Source organism: Falco peregrinus, chromosome 16, assembly GCF_023634155.1.
Source record: "Falco peregrinus isolate bFalPer1 chromosome 16, bFalPer1.pri, whole genome shotgun sequence".
Classification (NCBI taxonomy): domain Eukaryota; kingdom Metazoa; phylum Chordata; class Aves; order Falconiformes; family Falconidae; genus Falco; species Falco peregrinus.
In genome coordinates, this window is record NC_073736.1 from 7,850,304 (window position 1) to 7,870,848 (window position 20,545).

At 42.9% G+C, this 20,545-nt stretch overlaps 1 protein-coding gene across 5 annotated transcripts in view; it reads right to left on the bottom strand.

The window, feature by feature from the left end:
* Positions 1–19,272, bottom strand: part of TRIM33 (tripartite motif containing 33) — a 40,312-nt gene extending 21,040 nt beyond the window's left edge. For 3 of the 5 annotated variants that reach the window (XM_055819664.1, XM_055819661.1, XM_055819660.1), the window contains exons 1-5: positions 18,802–19,271; positions 8,133–8,251; positions 7,881–8,028; positions 5,457–5,589; positions 2,322–2,438 (exon numbers count right to left, since the gene is read on the bottom strand). In XM_055819664.1, coding sequence (XP_055675639.1) covers positions 2,322–2,438; positions 5,457–5,589; positions 7,881–8,028; positions 8,133–8,251; positions 18,802–19,231 — 947 coding nt within the window. In that variant the 5' untranslated portion in view covers positions 19,232–19,271. Of the gene's footprint in view, positions 1–2,321; positions 2,439–5,456; positions 5,590–7,880; positions 8,029–8,132; positions 8,252–12,002; positions 12,151–18,801 lie in introns of those variants that run through there. The other 2 variants (XM_027797029.2, XM_055819662.1) reach the window with 2 other exon arrangements.
* Positions 19,273–20,545: the final 1,273 nt, after the last annotated feature.

The window sequence follows — 20,545 nt, forward strand, 5'->3', positions numbered from 1 at the left end:
AGATGTTTACACACACAGAGACATACCCAGCCAAGACCACAGGTGTGTGTATGTACACATATACATTTATCTCCATATCACGTCTCTTTCGCTATGAAGAATTTATATACAATGCCTTAAATTTTTATGCTACTGTATATTAACCAGAAAGGAAGTCAATCCTGAATTTCAGATGGACCCCTCCAACTCCTCCCCGCAATCCTGTAACAAAAAGGTTATTACATACCTGTAATCAATACACAATAAGGATATAAAAGTTTCACTTATGTTTTGCCAGACATTAGTTTCCTTTATTCTCTTGTGCTTCACTACTACTGCCATTTGGTTGGGCTTTTTAATACCTCACACTTTGTCTCCATCACTGTCATCCTTCCTCAGTTTTACTGTCTTCACCATTCTTACCTTCTTCAGACTCAAGCAAATCATCCTGAGCTTTGTCCACAGAATGTGAAATACAGCGTTTCTTAAACTCTGTTACAAATTCTGGATGTATTTGATCCTGTGCTGCCTTAATCTAATGGCAACATCGCATTGCAGCAGGATTCTTTCCTTCGCTCATAGGAGCCAGAGCACGATACCTTGCCATGGGCTAGTCAGTGTAAAGACTTAAACTGTCCTTTTCTAAAGGGCTTCTTCACTACTAGATCAGGCATCTGAACTCGTGATGTCCTCCATCCTGACATGATCACAAGACCAATACTCATTTGTCTGACTGCCTTCAGTGTTGGTGTCAAATGCCCTTTAAGGCACCTTGGACACATGTGGGACACGTGCTTTTTTTTGTGACAGCACAACCTGGCCTTCTACTCCAACACACATTCAACCAACCCTTCATTAAGTCAGCAGGCATCCATCCTTGGCTTTGGCACCTGACAATTATTCCAGTAGGCAGCTACTCCTTCAATGCTGTTTTACGCTTCACGATCACATACGATAGCAATTTCATACCATCTGCTAACACTGACAACATTATTGTAATACACTTTTTTCATTTCCTGAAGTTTTTATGATAATGAATTTTGCACCTTACACTTCAACAAAGGAACTGAATGGCATGTCAAAGTAAACTATCGTCTCACTTGCACTACCCATTTGGCTCAGCAAATAATCACGATCTCCACACTACCCAGAAACATGCTGCAGAAATTCCTTAGATTTTCAGTGAAGCCAGACAGTCTTAGGCAAAAAAAAACATTACAATGTGTTACTTCTGTATGCACCACCCATTATTGGCCATGAACTCTTATCAGAGAATGCTTTGTGACAATTCTTGAGCTTTCCATTTAATTATTTCCCATGTAACTGGGTTTCTGTCTCTTCTTCAAACATCTAACAATTCTACAGCTTGTCCTGCTCCACGATGGTATTGTCTTTTGGGTCCCTTCAAAGAATTCCATGCCAAATCAGCACACAAAAATTTCCATTGCTTCCATCTTTGCACATCTGCCTCTGTCACATCACATGTTCTCCCTCCCCTACAATTTTTTTTTTTAATGTACATGGTACCACTAGGAGTTAAAAATTTGCATCAGAACTTCTTCTTTTATCTTTAGTACACTTCCTTGTACCCTTGTAGTTCTCATCTCCAGATGATCTGTCATTTTGCAAGTGACTTGAAGTTGCAGAAGGCTCACAAAACCACCAAGAATCATAGTAGATTTCCCTGACCTCCAGCACACCACACCACCACAAGTGGGTGAAAAGCCAGCAGCAGTCAGGTCCTCTCTCTGCGTCTACGTTCAATATTCTACATGACGTTGAATTTAAGCTAACCCTGGAATTCTTAAACTATCTAAGGAGAAGCTTCCTTTCAGGTAATTACACTAAGTTTTGCTTGCCTAATTAAAAACAAAACAAAACCAAAGAAAAAAACAATATCCTATTCAATTTCAAAACAAGCTTTTGTTATACAATTATCAAAGAAGCATTCATATGAAACAAAAACATTTCAGGAAAAAAATTGTTCCTGTACAGCCAATACTTCTGTCATCTAGAGCTGAACTTATCAGAAACCGTAAGATGGGTTTGCCTTGCTTTTTTTTTTTTTTTTACTCTCCCCTCCCTCAAATGTAATAGAAGTGTCACATCTTTGGTTCTACTCAAAGTTGCCATAAAAAACATCATCTTTGGCATTTCTCTTCCAGAAAAGGCACAATATTGTAGGGAAGAAAACATTTCAAAAAATAGAGTCCAATACAACTAAAGTTACAAAATCAACTAGAACTTAAGTATTATTCTAGTCCCATCCCATCATTCATCTTATTGTCATTCATTAAAAAGGCAATGTAATAGTAACAGTTAATCATTTGGGGGTAACTTACCTATTCTGAACTTGGGTAGCTGCAAAATTTACATAGTTCTTCTTCTCAAGAAGTTTGGCCAATAGGTTCTCAATTGCACCCTTCTGGTTCTGAAAAGCTTCTTCCAGAAACTGATACCTTTTCAACATGCAAAATAGATACCAATTACCAAGGGGCAATGGGCCAAAACTAAGGGTTCCCAATTTAGATGTAAAGTTATAAAAAAAAAAATATGACAAAGCACACAGAAAATTTGAACTATACATATGCCAATCAGTGTGCAAAATGTTTCATTACTGATAAAATTTTTGTAAGCGTCCAGAAGACTGAACCTCTATGGGTCACTTATGAATTCTAACTACACAGGGAGACAATGCAGTGCATTATTTCACAAAGCAGCAAGCTACAGAACACCAGCTAAAGGAGATACCAGAAACTTCAGTTTGACAAATCATTTTGTTAACGTTAGATGAGGGAAATGCACTAATAGCTTAAACACACATTAAATGACACAAAAAAGAAACTATTCCAGAAAAAGTTTTTTCAGCTGAGAATATACAGCTCATATTTGACTGAATTATTTCAATTCAAAAGAAAATACTGCTGTTAAAAAAGCTCCCCCCCAGTACTTCCAAGTGAAGAGCGTATAATTCCCTTCCAAGTCCTTTGACCAAACAGCTACCTGCCATTATTTCATCTGTAAAGAGTGCAAGTAGCTACAACTGAAGGAAAATAATGAAATCAGTTGCATTTTCCTAACATACTATGCATCACAAGAGGAATTAACAATCAACTGAAGCAAAATGCCTAAGTTGAAAATGGCAAGAGGAATTAAGCAGCTCCAAGAGTTTTCATCTTTTCTGATCAACTATCAAAATATTACCCGAAATCCCAAGATTCCTGTCAGTCACTTGCCACCCCTTGGCTCTGCAGTAAGTAAACTCCATGCTTCTGAAACACGATTTGTTAACAACAGACAAAACGTCAGTTCCCAGAATGCCTTCCCTTCTTCACTACACTAAATCTCAACATTCAAATTGGCAGAAAACTCCTACAATTAAAGTGAAGCATCTTATAAGCTGCATTAGAAGTAACCTATACTACCTCCCAACCACAACTGAAAAATAAAGTAGCATCATCTTTTGTAAAACCTAAGAGAGCATTACAATCTAACAGGAGAAGATTGTTTGGATACATGATGAAACTTACAGTAACACTGTTTATTGATTCAAAGTACTTTCAGTTACAGCAACAGAGACTTCGGCAAGGAGGACACTACTCTCAACAGAAACTGCTCTGCTCCTGTTCATTCTGTTTGTATGAGCAATAGACAAGTTTCAACTACAAGAGTTTAGACTCCTCAGTCTCAATGTTAAAAGTTGCTTTTTCAAGAACAGTCTAAAGTTCTTGGAGACAGCCAACATCACAAGGTTTTAAGTACTATAACTCAAAGCTTAGCATTACTAAAGCCCGAAGGCCACAAAACGTGAAATGTTTAGAGATCTGCAGATCTTCTAAAACTATTTTAAGTTGAAAATCAGATTTCCACTTTAAGGAGGAAAAGAAAAAAAATCTACACTTACCTAAATACTGCTAAAATTTTGCTGTAGCTCCTGCTACAGCCAATTATTTTTTTTTTAATATTGTATTGTACCTCTGGTTTCCAAAGTGCATGGACTGAAAACTTAGAGGGATTGCACAATGCTAGGCTGCTAAAAGAATGTCAGCTTTCTACAGAATCTCCTGCAATTCTTTCCCTTGGAATTCTAAACTGAAGACTGGACCCTGTTGCTACTGAAATGGTGATTCATCCTCCTTTGATGCAAACTATTAGGACTTCAGGTAGAAGTAAAGAGGAGATTAAACTCAATTGTTGTTTCCACTTGGCATGATCTCCCTTCAATGACTTAGTGACCTTCATAAAACTCTCAGTTGTACTTCATGGCAGATGAAGCAGTTGCCCTACTGCTTTTCTGTACTACTGTAATTCACATCTGCACACAGAACAGTTTTAAAACAATACTCTGCAATAAAGCATGTTAATAGCAAAGTCTTCTCTTACTGGAAGAGAACAGGTAAGTAGAACAAGATATATCTGTTAATCAGTTCACATCATGCACAAAACAGATGCAAAGAAACGAACTAGAAAAAATTAGTTAACATATCCTAGGAGACCACGCTTTCTGGACAAGTGTGTCTTTCAGGATACTTATGATCAAGCCTATGAAAGAACAGAGCAGGAATATTCAAGGCTGTTAATATTTTAATAGCACTAATTTCAAAAGTAAATGTTCTCCATTAGGCTGCCGTAGCAGTCAATGAAAGTAATCACTACTCTGGGGAAAAAATAAAACCAAAACCCACTAAAATCAATATTGCAATGTACTGTCAAGCACCTTTACAAGGCAAGTGCTACTTGTAGACTGACTAGGAAAAGCAGTGCTGCAGTGGCCGATTAATACATATTTATTCCCAGATTTTCTATTATAACACTGCAAAATACTTTGTCAAACAATGGTCTGACAGAGCTGCTAAAGCAGGAAGTTTTAATGTATCTTAACAGGTTCCAATTTTTTTCCAGCAGCTAAAAGAAAAGCAAGCTCCAGAGACAAAACCCATCATCTCTTTTTACTTGGCATGAGGCAACTTTCAATCAACTAAACCCAAACCACTTTTCCCTCTGTGCTAGAAAAATATACTAATCTACAAGGCAAAATTTATACCTTCCTTTACAAAATCACCCTCATTTAAGAGACTGTTGCATAATAAAATATGTCCTTTCAAAAAATTACCTCATCCATGACTCACTATCACTTTTGCTTCTTTACAGTACCAGGTGTTCAGGGCTGTAGCAATTTCTATTCAAGTCCTGAACAGAGTGACAGCACTGGTAAATGCTAGGCAAGTTAGCACCTTAATCACACCAAATCGCCTCAGACCACGTTGTTTTGAATCTGCTCTTAAGATACTTGACAAAGCTCAACTAACTGATCCCTTAAAGTTTTCAGCACTCCACACAGGTTCTCCTTTGCAAAGGATCATTTCAGTCCAACAGAGTAAATGCAACAGTATTGGTGACATAACTGTTTTAAATCAATGTCATTTCATTCTCTAAGAAAGTGCACCACAGGAATTAAGACATGGTAATATTTGTACCTGTGTTCTTTGTGTTCCAGTAACTGACAGTCTCTGCATGTCAGCCTGTCACATGTTTCACAGAAAAGTTTTAACTGCTCTTGTTTGTGGACAGGACAGAAAACAGGACGTTGACCAGATGCTCCCACGGCCTCTGTTTTTAAAAATAAACCATTTTTGCATTTTAAAATAAAATTTAGACAATCTGAAGAGCAAAACGACTAACTTCCAAGCTAAAGTAATAACCAAGAATTTGGACAAACTACAGGCCTGTTCTCACCCTAAAGTTACCACGAATACGGTCTCATTGCAATATTTACAGTGCCAGTGGTTTATAGCTGTTTCCACTTTACTGTATTCAAGGAGGAGGAGGAACTCCTCTCCTGTCACAAACCCTCAAAAGGCACTGGCACCTGTAGAAACATTGAAACTGTTCACGAACATCAGGACAGTGTGCACAAGTTTAAAAACTGAATGATATGCAATTTCATCTCTGACACACTGAAGGATAGATCAAACCTTGCAAACCTTTATACTGTCAGACACCCAGAGGTTTTCTAAATTATCACTTCAAGGTCTTTATAAACCTCATTAAGTCATATGCAACTGAAGTGGTAAACGCAAAGCAAACATTGCCTGCATTAAGAGTTCCTTAAACCCCAGCTAAAGTGCTTAACTTTTCCACTTAAGCAAATAACAGACAATGTCAAAAAATAGTTCCAAGTTTACTAAGAAGTGCTGCACAGTCTTCTAAAGATATTTCGAGCTTAGCACAGAGGAAAGCAGCCTTTGGAAGATACAGCAGGTAAGGTTTAAAACATGAATGTCTTCCTCAGTCTCCAACGTTTCTGAAGTTTGTTATACCATGCAAGTTATTGTAAAGAAAGAGAGCTCATGAATCTACAGCTGATCTACACTCCTTAATAGAACTTTAAAGTCTCCAGGACATATCTTAAAGTCTAACAAGAAAGAAGGGCACAAGCTCCTCTAAGAAAATAATTAATAGCCATTCCCCACAGTCAAGAGAGTTACTAAGGATCACTGTACAGCAGGTCGAAGGCAGGTGACATTCTCACCATACGCTAGCATACTGACTACACATGGGCTTCCATCTTCATGAACACCATCCTAAACCTGACAGAAAGCTTACTTTATTGGAAGAGCCATTTTTCAGCACCTCCCCACTCAGGTTATTGAGGAGGAAGCGGAGCTATAGTGTCACCTTGACAAACACAATACAGCACTCCTAAGGCAGATATTAGTAACTCTTTGTAGCGCCCTGTAATTTGATTTCACCTTAAGGGTTTCTCATCTACTGGGATTAATACATTTTAACTTACATTGGTAATATTTCTTATTAAAAAACACCCATTAAGACATACAGAGAAACCTCTCCAAAAACAAAGTTAATTTCATAGAGCAAGTGAATTAAGGTTGTTGTCTAAACGAACTAAACTCAATAGCAAACTTTTCAACTATTAATACGATTCTGACAACAGCTGGCAGAAAGCAAAGCATTACTCCTTTGAAACAGCATGATGACACAATCACGAAGATCTTAATTTATTTAAAATGTAAAGAGAGCAACACGTCAAAATCTTCCCTCCTCGATATGATCAGTCTTCATATACATCCAGACTGTCTAGAACCTATGGGACTTTAAATCAGAACTTTTACCCCATTTACAAATAAAACCTCCTAAGCTAAAATCCAGTTACTTTCTACCTGTTTTGTTTTCCACATTACCTCAGTAGGTTACAAACAATATATAGTCAAATGATAGTTTAAGAATTAAGTTCTAATAAAGCTAAACAAACTGTACGCACACTTCACACATTAAATTTTGCTAACTGACAGATGTTAAACCTAAAATAAATAAATTCAAATTCCACATTTAATCAGCAATGTCAATGCAACAGCAGCATCATACTGAGTATGACTATAAGCGTATCTGTACGTACTTCTCTCCTGGGAGAACTTAATTGCTCCTTATAATCAAGTACTGCAAAATGCACTATTTAATTTCCGTGGCCAGTAGAGATGATTACCAATATGTCAGTGCTTTCCAGATTTGAACCCCTCCATTTAATTAGTTACTCTACTAAATAAAAGGATTACCAAGAATGGATCTAAATCCTTCCCAAAGACTGCAGCCTCATTCTCTTTCTTCTGTACTTAAGGGTTTTGTTTGTTTGTTTGTTTTACACTGGACATCAAACTGTACAAAATATTAGCAAATAACCCATTTTAGTTTTAAAATTATTTTTGTCTCTATTTTTAGAGCTACTGATTTTGCACTGGTAACTTTTTACTAAACTTTCCCCACATCTTTGGGGAAAGCCATACAGCTAGTTGTTACCTAAATAATCCTCCCTCTCTTCTTACATGTCTCAAAGAGAAAATATTTTTACTACAGGTAGGAATAAGTGATATCCAAACACTCACCTGAAGATACATCCTCTTTTTTTCTGATCATATGATCTTTAGTAAATTTTACTCGCTGATGAGCTTCTATGCAAGTCTTGCACAACCATTCCCCACACTCTACACAAAATCCAACAGCACTAGCATTATCTTCACAGCTTGTACACACCTTGCAAAGGGAAACAGTCAGTTACCATTATTTTCCTGGAAAGCACTAACATGTACAAAACCAAAAACAGCACATGAATCCCAGCAAGCAGGAAAGCGCCATACTTGTTCTGACTTCTCATCGGAGCTGCTTGGTGTTTCTGATGTGTCTTTTACAAAGTAGTTATCCACCAGATCTATCTGTCTGCATTCTTGGCGGCATATTGGACATCTGATTACACCAACTGCAAAACAGAAAAAGTTTCCCAGTTTTAAGAAAAAGAGGGTGAAAATCAACATACCCAGAATCAAAAGATGACAAGAATGAACACAAAATCCTCAGACTGCTCATTTCACTTGGGTAAACGAACAGATTCCACAGCTGACATCACCCTTAAAAACCAGCCATTACCCATGTAAAACAGGTTTCCCAAAAAACCCACCCCAGCAATACCACCACAAACAAAAACACCCCAAAACCACACACACACCTCTTCGGGAAAAGATCCTTTGCCTAGAACGAAGTCATGGTAATTTCTACATCATACTCAGTTTTTCCTACTGATTTCTTCCCAAAATAACATATGTTTTTAGCCAAGCCATTTTCTCTCCCCAAGCAAATATAGTAATTTTTTCCTTCTAATTTTAGTTTGTTAAACTCAAGGAGTCTGCTAATTACTTCTTATAACCACCTGTTATCCAGTCTGTCTCAAGACAAGCATTAAGAGAGGTGCGCGAGAACCAGGTGTGACTTTAGTGATGTTCCTTAGAATACCAAAGCAGTAGTGTGTCACAATATTCTCCCAGATACAACAGAGGATATTTTCTAACATAACCTTCTTCCAGGAGGTCAGGGAGGCAGATGCAGTAATGTGAATGATCTGAAGGTTTCAGGGTTTTTTTAAATAGTGTTCTGCAGGGAAGGCTAATACCAAAAACCCAAGAGTCAGTAGCAGAAAATGGTCTTGTGCCAGCTACAACTGCTTTTCCTGCAGCACACACAGCACTTGGCATATGTAGATGTAAATGTACACGCATAGCTTTAACACTGGATATCAATTAGACTTCCCTTCCAGTATCCTGCTTTGTTATTCTCTGTAATTGCTAAACTAGAGTTTCACATCCTCAGTGGAGCTGCAAAGAAGTTGCTACATGAACCAAACTGACATTCAAAGATGTTCCATGAACAACCTACATTAAAGGTTTGAAAAGGTATTCACCACTAAGGCAGTGGTTAACACTTTTTTTCCAGAAGTGTCACCTAGTCCTAAAGCAAGTTCCTATACAGTTTTATTGTGAATGTCATTTTCAAGAAGCTTTCAAAGAAATTGAGGGGGTTTTATACACTGGGACACCTGAAACTACTTTGAAAAGTAAGTATAATTAAATGATGCTCAACTCCTTTGTGGATATTCAGTTAGAACAGTAGGACTTGTATCAGGGAGATTAATTACATTAGTAGTAAATTAGCATTAATTTTTTCAAGTGCTAAAATTAACAATGGCTTCAGAACACAGAAGACTCACTGCAGAGCAGCAATAATCCAACTAAAAGTTTCCTGTCTCAACAAAGCAGACACACTTCAAAGGCAGGATGTGAAAAAATACCAATATTTCAGTACCTACACGTACAACAGCTTTCATACAAAGAATGAAGCCTCCCCCATAGGCTGAACCTCGAGATTTTCTTCCTACTGACACAAAATTATTTAGGGGATACTATACAAAAGCCACCTAGCAGCTGACATCTATATTCTCACAGAACAAAAATTTCAAATGTTTACCATTAAAACTATTGCATTTAAACCAGCCACAGCCAAGCCCAAATTTTAGGGCTCTCTTGGGTTAATCACACAAAATAACATGCACCAAAAAAAAAAAAAAAAAAAAAAAAGAAAAAAAGCAGCCCAAGATCTATAATCTTTACACAGCACAAAGTCAAATTCCACAGATGCAAACTGCTTCCTGTAAGGCAGGTTTTGTTCTGGTTTTAAATTAGACAAATCACCGAAGGCTTGAATAAAATTAAGCCTTTTGATGTCAAAAGAGCAATACAACTGGCAGCCCATGGGCTGGATTCTGACCGCAGGTAATTCCATCTTGTCTGCTGCTTCTGTCTGACAGGACACAGGGAATGAGGAGTCCACAAACGCTGCTCTGACAGTCAAACATCCACTTCTGCCACCTCCATATTCAAATACATTTTGCACACAAGGAACCACCAGTGTTCTGCACGCATCTCAACAGATCACAATCCCAAGTCTTGCAATTCTCATTCAGCACGTTACACTTGGCTGTGTGTATACCCACTATTTCCAACAGTAGCTTTTCAATATTTGATATGTATCGTATACATACGCCATCTTACTCACTCGTGTCCCAGTCTTTCAATCTAATATAAAACAACTTAATGCAGCATCACTTGTACTAGAAACCTGACTGCATTACTGAAAAGATACGGATGTGGCTGATTTTGTGAAGAGAGAGGGAAAAGTAAAGTCACACTGAAATAGCATTTACTCAGAAGAAAACCAAGGATATCCTTATTTGTCAAAACTTGAGATAATTTGCAAGCTAATGAAGTTTATGGTAAAAGTTTAATGAAATATATTTTAGGACAAACTAAGGCTCAGGTGTTTATATAATTTACTAGAACAAGGTTGCACTGCCAGTTTCAGTCCAAAAAAATTATTTAAAAAAATTAAAAGTAAAAATATCATCCTACTTATACTCCAGCAGAACTTACCTACATTGTTTTCCTGCAATTAAAATTAGAAGCTTAATACTGTTTAAAAAAAAAAAGCAACCCCTCCTCAAAAAAAAAAACCTCCAACAAAACAAACATGTTAGCCCTAGTACACAGAGTACACACATTGCCACTGTAACTGCTTTTAGAAAAGGCACATAACTACTTCCAAGGAACAGCACACAGCAAAAAATATCGTTAAAAGATCAAATTATTTTCTAAACCACAGCTGAATTAGAATTAGATACATTTATAGAAATGATGAATGTCAGACTAGTTTATGATCTCCCCCCAGTCCTAATTATTACCATAAAGACTTCCTACATTCTCAAAGATGGCTTCAGTTTATTTTGAAGCCACAACTCAGTACTCCAGAAGTTAACAGCAGCACCGAAGCAAAGAGTTGAGAATCAAGAAGCTTCTTTCAGACTTCACATTTCAAATCCCATATAGCTTGGTTTCACCTAACCATAAAACGCAAATGCCTCTTTCCTGGCAAAAATATTAGAAGAAATAGTAATACTGACTGCGTCACAACAGACTCTGCACTGAGGGTCTAAAACGTTTTGAATGGCCATTCCTTTCTGACTTACAGTACAGTATCATCAAAACACTGCCAACAGCACTGACTGCAGGAACACAGGCATACCTTAGGTGCCAAGAAAAAAAAAACAACCAACCACACGCCCCCCCAAACTTCACTAGCCATCCACAGATGCTCCTGCAAATACTTCCATGAAGAAATCCAAGAACAATTAGCCCGTGGACCTAAAAGGCCATGGAAAACAATGAACTGTTTTACAAGAGCACCAGATAACAGGAGCAAGCTTGCAAGCTTCTCACATTGCGTTTAGGAGCACCGACATCACCAGTTTTGACACTTGCATCACAAACCCCACAGTGTATAAGACCTGTAACAACCACGAGCACAAATACTTACTACCTCTCTTCTACTCGATATACACAGCTATATGTATGTGCCTAATTTTCCCTTCCCTGTCGTTTCCATCAGCACTGTGCCAAAATAAATTACAATCCATTTCCAATTTATTGTGCAGTTCAGATCAGATTCTACTTTTTGACACACACTTCTCCCCACGTTATCCAGAGCAGCAAAAACATTTTCACTCATCCATGTTTACTGTCCCCCATCCACCACTACACACAGCACATAGCCTAAACTGAGGTTTCTCTCTCTCCTTTTACCCTACCTAAGGCTGATTTAAGTGAGAAGCAGGAATAATTTCTTACCTGGAAATTTGGTTTGAGAGTCACCAATCCAGCAGGTAGGAAAAGCCTGCCTTGCATTGCCAACCCCACTCAAAGGGAGGTAGGTTTCACTTGCCATCTTCTCACACCATGAGCCATTCCTCCCTACCAGAGTTTCCACAGCCTGCAACAGAGGGAGAAAAGAGACTCCCAGATTCCTTGTGACAGACTCCTAAGGAGTCTCGTGACACAGCCAAAAGAGCCATTTGCCCGAGACACTGCTCTGAGCTGAGGACCATAAGGGAGAGCCGCATCCCCGCAAGGGACCGAGCCCGGGACACGGGGCTCCAGGCACCGCCCACGGTGTGCGCACGGGACGGGAGCCCCGGCCACAGCCCGAGGGCGGTCGCTGCTCCTGCCCCGAACATCGCACCGCAAAGCCACGGATGTGCCGTGCGGCTCCAGCTCCCCCGGCAGCTCCTGCGGGGGCTGTCCCCGCTCTCCTAAGGGCACACGCGACTCCTCAGGTGAGGAGTTTTGTCAGAGGCACGCAGCACAAGTTTAACTAGGCAACACATGTTGAACCATTAGTTATACAACTGCTAGGAGTCACACCTTCCTTAGTTGCACGCTCGATGTTCTTATTTGTCAGACAAAGCCTTTATTAGGAACACTAATGAGAGTGGCATCTATGTAATCCTTTTAACTCCTTATGATTTGGATAAAGCGCACTAAACTAGACCACAGATACATCACAGAATGTCGAAAAACACAACACTGAGGTAAACTGAGGAGAAAAAGTAATTTAGTTTTCATAAGAACAGAACGGCTGCTAAAAAACCTGCAATATAATACAGCAGCAAACCACAATGCAACATTTTGAAGTTAAGATTTCAAATAGAAGGTGATTTTAATCTAGCGTTGCCAGCTAACATCTAAAGCTGCAACACTACCACTCTTCTTCATTGTAACTCTGAACTATGAGAATACTTTGTATATATTTATGTTTAGAGTTTCCCAAGGGTAACATTTCTCTGACTGCTATTTTGCATGCATCTCAAAACAGGCAATTTTTTCAACAGGTTAATATAACTATGAAAACCTTCATCTTGAACTAGTTTCAACAGCAAATTTATTCAAAAGTCTGCTCAGAATTCACTTCCCCAGTCTGACATCTTAATCCTGACAACACTAAAATACTATTCCAAACTTTAAAAATGCTTGAGAGCTACAGAGATTGAGGCGCAAAGGCTTGATTCTCTCTACTTCCAGTCCTGTGGGATCAAACCAGAAAAATCGCCTCCAGGGAAAGTTTATGTCAAGCCTACATCATCCCCACTCCAGCTTGATATTAAGGAATTCAGACTCTTGGCACTTTTAACACAAGATGAAGTAGACTTATCTGCCTCTGGTACATCTTTGCTAGGCAAGACACAAGGGCACGTGTTCAACTCATACCTACTTTTGCAAAAGAAGAAAAAAACCTGGAATTTTCTGAATCTTTTTCTCTGCTCCCTACCCCACACTTCTAGAAATTCCCTTCTGGAATTTCATCAGATGTTTCAGAGGCCACCCCTGTAAGAGCAAGGCTTCCTGAGCCAGTGAGAATTAGCCTACTTCCTAGCCAAACGCACACACTACCATCCTCTCAATCTGGTTTTTTTTTGTTTACCGACACTGGAGGAGCTGGCTGGGAGCCGCCAGCACCGTGGCCGTGGCCGTGGCCCTGGCCTTAGAGAGGGGCAAGTGGGGAGGGAGGGAAGGGGAGCAGAGTCACAGCCAGCCAGGCAAAATGGCTACGCAAAACCTAGTACAGGGTGAGGGGTAATCGATCTGAATGGGGGAGGGCATGGCACGCACACAATTTACGTGATCAAGGGACAAGATGCTACACATTCACTTCAGCAGCATTCAACATTCAACACTGGTGCCCCTCCAGCACTGCACTGGCACAGGGGGTCCTGCCTGCAGTTCAAAATTAGAAATTCAAAGTATCTCTCAAAGTCTATTCAAATACTGAACCAAAACACTTGCACTTCTAATTATCCCTACTTACATCCTAAAATTCATATTTCCATGAGATTCAACTCCTTTAACATAAGCTCTGGTCTGTAATATGAAAATCTTTATCAATTCTTTAGTTGCTTCATGACATTCAAGAGTAATAAAACCCTAAGAACACACAAAAAAAGTAACTTTGACCTCACTTGAAACATTGATTTTAGGGTATTAAAGTACCTTACAGACAAGAAGTTGAACAGAAGCCAAGGGTAGCCCCTCCAGCAAACAGCAGCTGTGCCAGCAGGCACAACCAGCAGGTCCCGGGCAGGATCCTCACCCTGTCCAGCGCTGCAGAATACTGGGCCCGGACCGGGCCTCCCCAGGACAGGACGAAGCCTGGGGTGGTGACCCAGGTGTCCAGGGCCAGACACTCAGCGCAAGGAGAGGCTGCAGCCCCTGCCAGGGCACAGGGCTGAGCAGACTCCTCCCGGAGACGCACAGTAAGAGGACAGGAATCACCACACCCAAGCAGGAACAAGGCAAAACTTGCTGCGAGGCTGCATGTATTTCACATCTATGGCCAGGATGGTCCAACGCTGCAACGGAGGCTCTGAGAAGCTGTGAAGTTGCTATCCCAGCATACAGTCACTGGGCAAAACCAAGAAGCTCCTCTGAGAGCGAGAGAGTAAGCCAGACACCTGCCAGTCCCCGCCAACCTGTGTCACGCACGCTGCTTCCAGAATGTCAGTTTTAAAGAAGCGGCTTAGATTTTCTGTTGATACTTATGTGGCATCAATTAGCACCAGCCTAAAACTCTGCATCATCCACTGACAATCAAGTCATCAACCCTGTACAATCGTAATTACTGTTGCGCGAACAGCATACTTTTAGACATCTGGTTTTAAACACGTATGTTCGATTTGGGTTAAAATGCGCCAGGATGATTCCCAACACAAAAGTACTAAGTGAATATAAGAAAATTCAAAATCGTCTCAGATGTTTACATTGTTATAATGATGATAAAGCTGCACAGTCCAGGAAATATTTGCAAGTACTCATGCAATCTTGTAATTCAAACTTCCGTTTTAAGCTCAAACTTGGCATGTGTGCAGCCCTCTAAGGAATGAATCTCTGCCAGGTTTCATTTATCAGTTGAGAATACCAATAGTAGTTACTGCATGTGCATAATATTTACTTCTCTCGGAAGTGTAAAGGTCCAAGTATATTTCAGCATGGCCATACCATCAAACCCCCTGTTCCTGTTTCAGTGATTAGACCGCAAAATAAACCCTCACAGATCAAGAGAGTGACACAATCAGACTGAAATTTGTAAGAATATAAATAGGTTGGGTTTTTTTAATTAACTGCTTTCAAGGTCCATTCCTAACTCAGTTGTTTGCTTTTGTTTGTGGGAGGTTTTTTTTGACAAACCATCCTTGCTTGTATCACAACTGTCATGCACTGAATGGACAACAGATCATATTTAACAAGGAAAACCCATTTCTAACAGTCACAAACATAAATTTCACATCATTTGATGTGAGACAACAATTCTTATAAAAATAACACATGCCTAGAACGTTCTCAGACTTTAAAAACATTATTTTAAAATACTCTACTAATTTAGACTGAAGTTTCAGACCAAGATTTTCAGTGATACGAGTATGAACTGAACACCTTCCAGAACCCAGCCTCTGCTGGGCTCCAGCATATATTATTCATGACCCTCATTCATCAACACAGGAGAAAGCTAAAGAATCAAGAGAATTCAGATGACATGTACTAACATTCACTGAAATTCACACCGCCTGCATTTACATAGCTTAAGCAACCTAGTTGATGCAAGAATTTTCAGCTTTCTAGATTGAAAATACAGTAACTACTACTGAACTCAATGTAAGTGATATGTCACATTCTCCCAGGCATCCTACCATTTTTATGTCCCCCTTCCAAAGTAAATTAAAAATAGTTACTGCACAATTTAAGGTATGATTAATACACGGTTTCTAAATACACAAACACTGGGTACGGGAGTTGAATTCAGTGTATCAATATAATTTATGGTACTATATAGTATAGCACTCACTAGTAAACTTATTGCCTCTCAAGTTATACATACGTGCATATTAACCAATTGTATGTGTTTCCCTTGAGCTCTCTGAAAGTATCTTGCAGCTTTTTTTTTTTTTTTTTTTTAGTTTTTCAGCCTAATGAAGACTGAGACATTCACAAGGAGCTGGGAAAGCCACACATTCTCTCCATTGAGATAATCTTCTTAAGAGGGATTGTAAGTATCTCTGTGAGGCAGTGAAACCTCAAAACAACCTACCTTCCCAGGAGCAGAAGCTGCAGTTGGCACATAAAAAGTATCTGTAACCATCTGAAATGTCTAACTCTGAAATAAACAGTTTCCAGAATACTGTCATACAAATACAAGAAGGTGTTTTCTCACAACCTGTTCAAATCTGCAAGGAAAGGTCCAGTTGGACAGCTGGAACACCAGGTCTTAAGAAGTCATCTATCCACCAAATAAAACGCACATTCCAATGACCTAATAAGTCATTAAACTGAACGATGCTATTAAACTGATACTATTTCTTTACATTAAATCAATGACATAAAAATATGTATGTTTTAAATACATATAACAAAAACCTTCTCCAACAGAAATGCAAACAACAAAAAAATCTTTCACCAGTGCTACTTCACAATACAGCAAACCAAAACTTTAGATAATTGTTTTAAACTTTATGAATTGAGACCATTCTGCTGTCTTCATTAGCTGTGTTTCTCTAGGGAGTGGCAACAGGGCAGAAGAGATGCTGACACACACCCCAAGCATCCTTGCTATTTTCCCCACCAGAGCAGCAGCGTGCTTTCATCAGGAAAGGAAGGGTACTGTCACTCAGAGAACTGCCCTGTAGGTACCAACCTCGCACTCAACTCCTGGTAAGTAGCTTCCACAGGTATTACCCAATAAATACACATATTTACTATTTTAAATACAAACAACACTTAGAGAGCAAAATCTGAAACTTATTAAGAAAGCAACCAGGAAAATATCAAAAGAAAAACTCAGCTCTTTTCCACAGCACTTGTAATTATCTTCTCTAGGCGCAGAGACACTGAAAAATAGCAGGCAAATTTAAATGCTTATAAAATAGTAGAGCATATAATCCAACAGTGAGAGCCTGCAGTTAAGTGCAACCTGTTTCCAGGCAAAGCTATGGGTACCACTTCCCATCAATTCTTCCTTCACGAAAAAACACCTGCTCATTGTTAAAGAGACTAGAGAAGCAGCAGAAGTGGAAGTAACACTTCACAACTATCAAAACCCATGCCAACGGGGAAGGAACCTGCATGACTAAGCAACGTGGTACTTCTCCATGCGTTGAGAATGTCCATTTTGTACCCGATTTACTGGTATTTCATATGCCATTCAACCTATCCCATTTACAACATGCAGAGCACGCCATCCACAGAACTGCACCTTCTGGTTGGTCAGGGTCTCATTCTTAACTGACCTGATGGGTAACGCCTTTGGTCAGGCAGAATTACCTGCCACTACAGATAGATCACACACACCTTTACCAGTTTACTCCCCTGGACCCCACATGCACACCTTGCTCACATCACCCAGAAGTTTTTGATGCAGCAATCCAAAGACTAATTCTTATTTCACCAAAGCACACCATCAAGCACTCTTCAAAACACGCAGAACAAGAATTGATATTCCGGTTTTCATATGCTTCAGAAGCTACACTCCATGTTGTTGCCATACTTGTATCTTAACAGACATAGCAAGATTCAAGATAATCCTGCTAATTGCTAGTAGAAGAAACCCGGCTTTCCAAGTTCTGTATACATAATGCAAAGTGTAGAATCTGAAATTTAACAAAAAGGATTACAAGACCAACTGAGTGCTTCAGTTAGGGCGTTTATGGACTATACTTAACGCATCATCTTTTTAAAACTGATGGGCTTTCTAAGATCACATCCTAGATGAACCGCTCCTGAACAGTCTGGATGAAAGGACCACTGCTGAGCTAGGTTAATTCCTTCGCTATGCAACACAGGAAAGGCTCTGGTCCTTGCTAAAACCAGAAAGGTGCCACCAAACAAGGTCTCTGACCACAAGGCCTGATTAAGACCTGCAAAACCACTTGCCAGGGCTCTGGTTTGGTCCACGGACCACAACGTGTGAGACACCCCATTAAAAGCTCCAGAAGCTTTTCAATTCCACCCCGGACACTGAACATGAAAAAATGAAAACCAAGCTGTGATCTCAATAAAAACACCGGGAAGGAGCCGCCTGCGCCCACCTCGTGCCACGAAAGCGAAGTGCGGGCGCGGCAAGCCGAGGACCGGCAGCACGGCGATGCCCAGCCCGGCCCGCGGAAACCGGCCGCGGGGACAGGCGGGAGGCGCGCACCGGCCCCGGGCGGACGCCGCGGCCCTGCACTCCGCGCTGCAGCCGTGCCTGCGAGCGCGGCAGAAGGAGCACCGCTCCGCGGGCACGTCTCTGCCGCAGCACCCCCGAAGGCCGAGGCGAAACACCAAGCGCAGGGCGCTGCGGCTCCACTCCGCGTCCAACACCTCCCGAGCCTCGGCCGTCGCTTGAAAGTACGACGCGAGCTGGGGCCGGGCGTGCAGGCGGCCCGAGGCCGGGCCCAGGCAGCACCGGCGGCCCGCGGGCGCGCTCAGCCCGGTGCCGCGCTCAGGCGAGGCCGAGGAGGGGCCGGGTCCAAACGCGGGCAGCGGGGCGGCTACTCGCTGCGGGGGTTTGGCCCGCGGGGAGGCGGCAGGGGCAGCACCACGCAGCCGCGGCCTCCGCGCTCACCTTGCTGGATGTCGCCGTTGGCGCCGCCGGGCACGGGCACGCTGAGCTGCCGCTCAGGCTCGGGCAGGCAGCGCCGGCAGAAGGAGTGCAGGCAAGGCAGCAGCTTGGGCTCGGCCTCCCGCCGGCTCTGCAGGCTCTGCGCACACACGGCGCAGGTGTCCAGGAGCGAGAAGGGCCCCGGCGCCGCCGGTGTCAGCGGGGGCACCGGGCTGGGGCCGGGCCCCAGAACGACACCGGGCCCCGCCGCCGCCGCCTCGGCCTCGGCCTCCCCGAGGCCGCGCTCCGCCGCCACCGGCCCTGGACTCTCCCGCTCCTCGGGCGGCGCGGCGGCGGAGGGGGACGCGGCCGCGGGCTCCAGGCCGCCGCCGCCGCCCGGTCCAGCCTCGGCAGCCCCCTCCCCGCCACCACCGCCTCCTTTGTTTTCCGCCATGTTTCCTCCTTTGAACCCAGCTCCCCGCTCCGCGCACGCAGCGCGTCACCACGCGCCGTGCGCGCGCCCGGCAGAGAGGCAGGCCCAAGGCCGGCGCAGGCGCGCTCCCGCCAGCCCACGCGGCCTGGCGCAGAGGCGCGTGCTCCCCCCTGACGGGGCGGCCGGAGAGGCGAGTCGTGACGTCACGCAGCGGCGGCCGGGGCGGGGCGTGGCGCAACACCGTCACGGCCCCCCGCGGTGACTGTCCATTGGCCGGCATCGGCGCCTTCTCAACCAATCGCCGCAGGGCGGAGCGAGCGATGGGGCGGGCCACGCCCCCGGGGCAGCGCAGCGGCCACGACCCGGCTCTGGCAGCAGCACCGCACCGGGCCCCGGCCCCGCCGGGGCGGAGAACCCTGCCCGTGCCCGCGAACGTCCCACCCCGCCCCGCCAGCGCCGCGCCGACGCGGGAGACCGCTGATGGCCACGGAGCCGGCTCCGCGGCGCTGTCCACCGTGGAGACACCACGAGCGAGGGGAGCCGCCAGCTCCCTCACGACCCAGGGCCCGTCCCCCGCTCCTCCCGCAGAACAAGCCACCGGCCGTGGCAAGAAGCCCCGAAATCCCGGGAGGACTGCGGGAGCCTCGGCCGGGCACTGCACCAGGCCCGCAGCAGAAGCTGGCGACAGGGATGGCAGGGTCAGCAGGGGCACTGCGAGGGTACTGGGGTCTTACCGGGCTGCACAGCCCAAGTCACCGCGCTGACAGCCCGTCATTTGCAATACGCCACAGAAGGTGATCAGACAGCTCGTGTCACCGCCACACAAAGTGCCCCTGGCACGGTGGGAGGCTCAGGCTGTTTGGAGAAAACAGAGTGCTGGAGGAGGGAAACTGCCCTTGGAGCCATAAGAGAGGAGCAGGACCGGGCGTAGCCCGGGTAGTTCCTCCTTTCTGAGGCTCTCATCCCTACCATGCATATACGATAACACTGCCTCACTCACACCCGCCACCTCAAAGGGAACAAAGCCCAAAAGATAAAAACTCTGCCTGCTCAGGGGGAGCACATATCCAGTGCTGTCACACCTCATGTTGTGTCAAAACTGATAGAAAAGGCTTGCTTATCAAAATGATCCATACAAAAAGCCTATGCAAGGGTATAAAATATAAACTCAAGAGTGCTCGATGGAGCTCCCTCTCAGCCAGCCTGAGATTCCCGACCATCATCACACCATGCTTTCCCCCCCAGCAGGTCCTATGTCTGTTTACTTTCTTTCCCTGGTAGCTTACTACACTGTTTTAATCAACTCTGTGGTCTATTTTTCCTACCTTTCTGCGT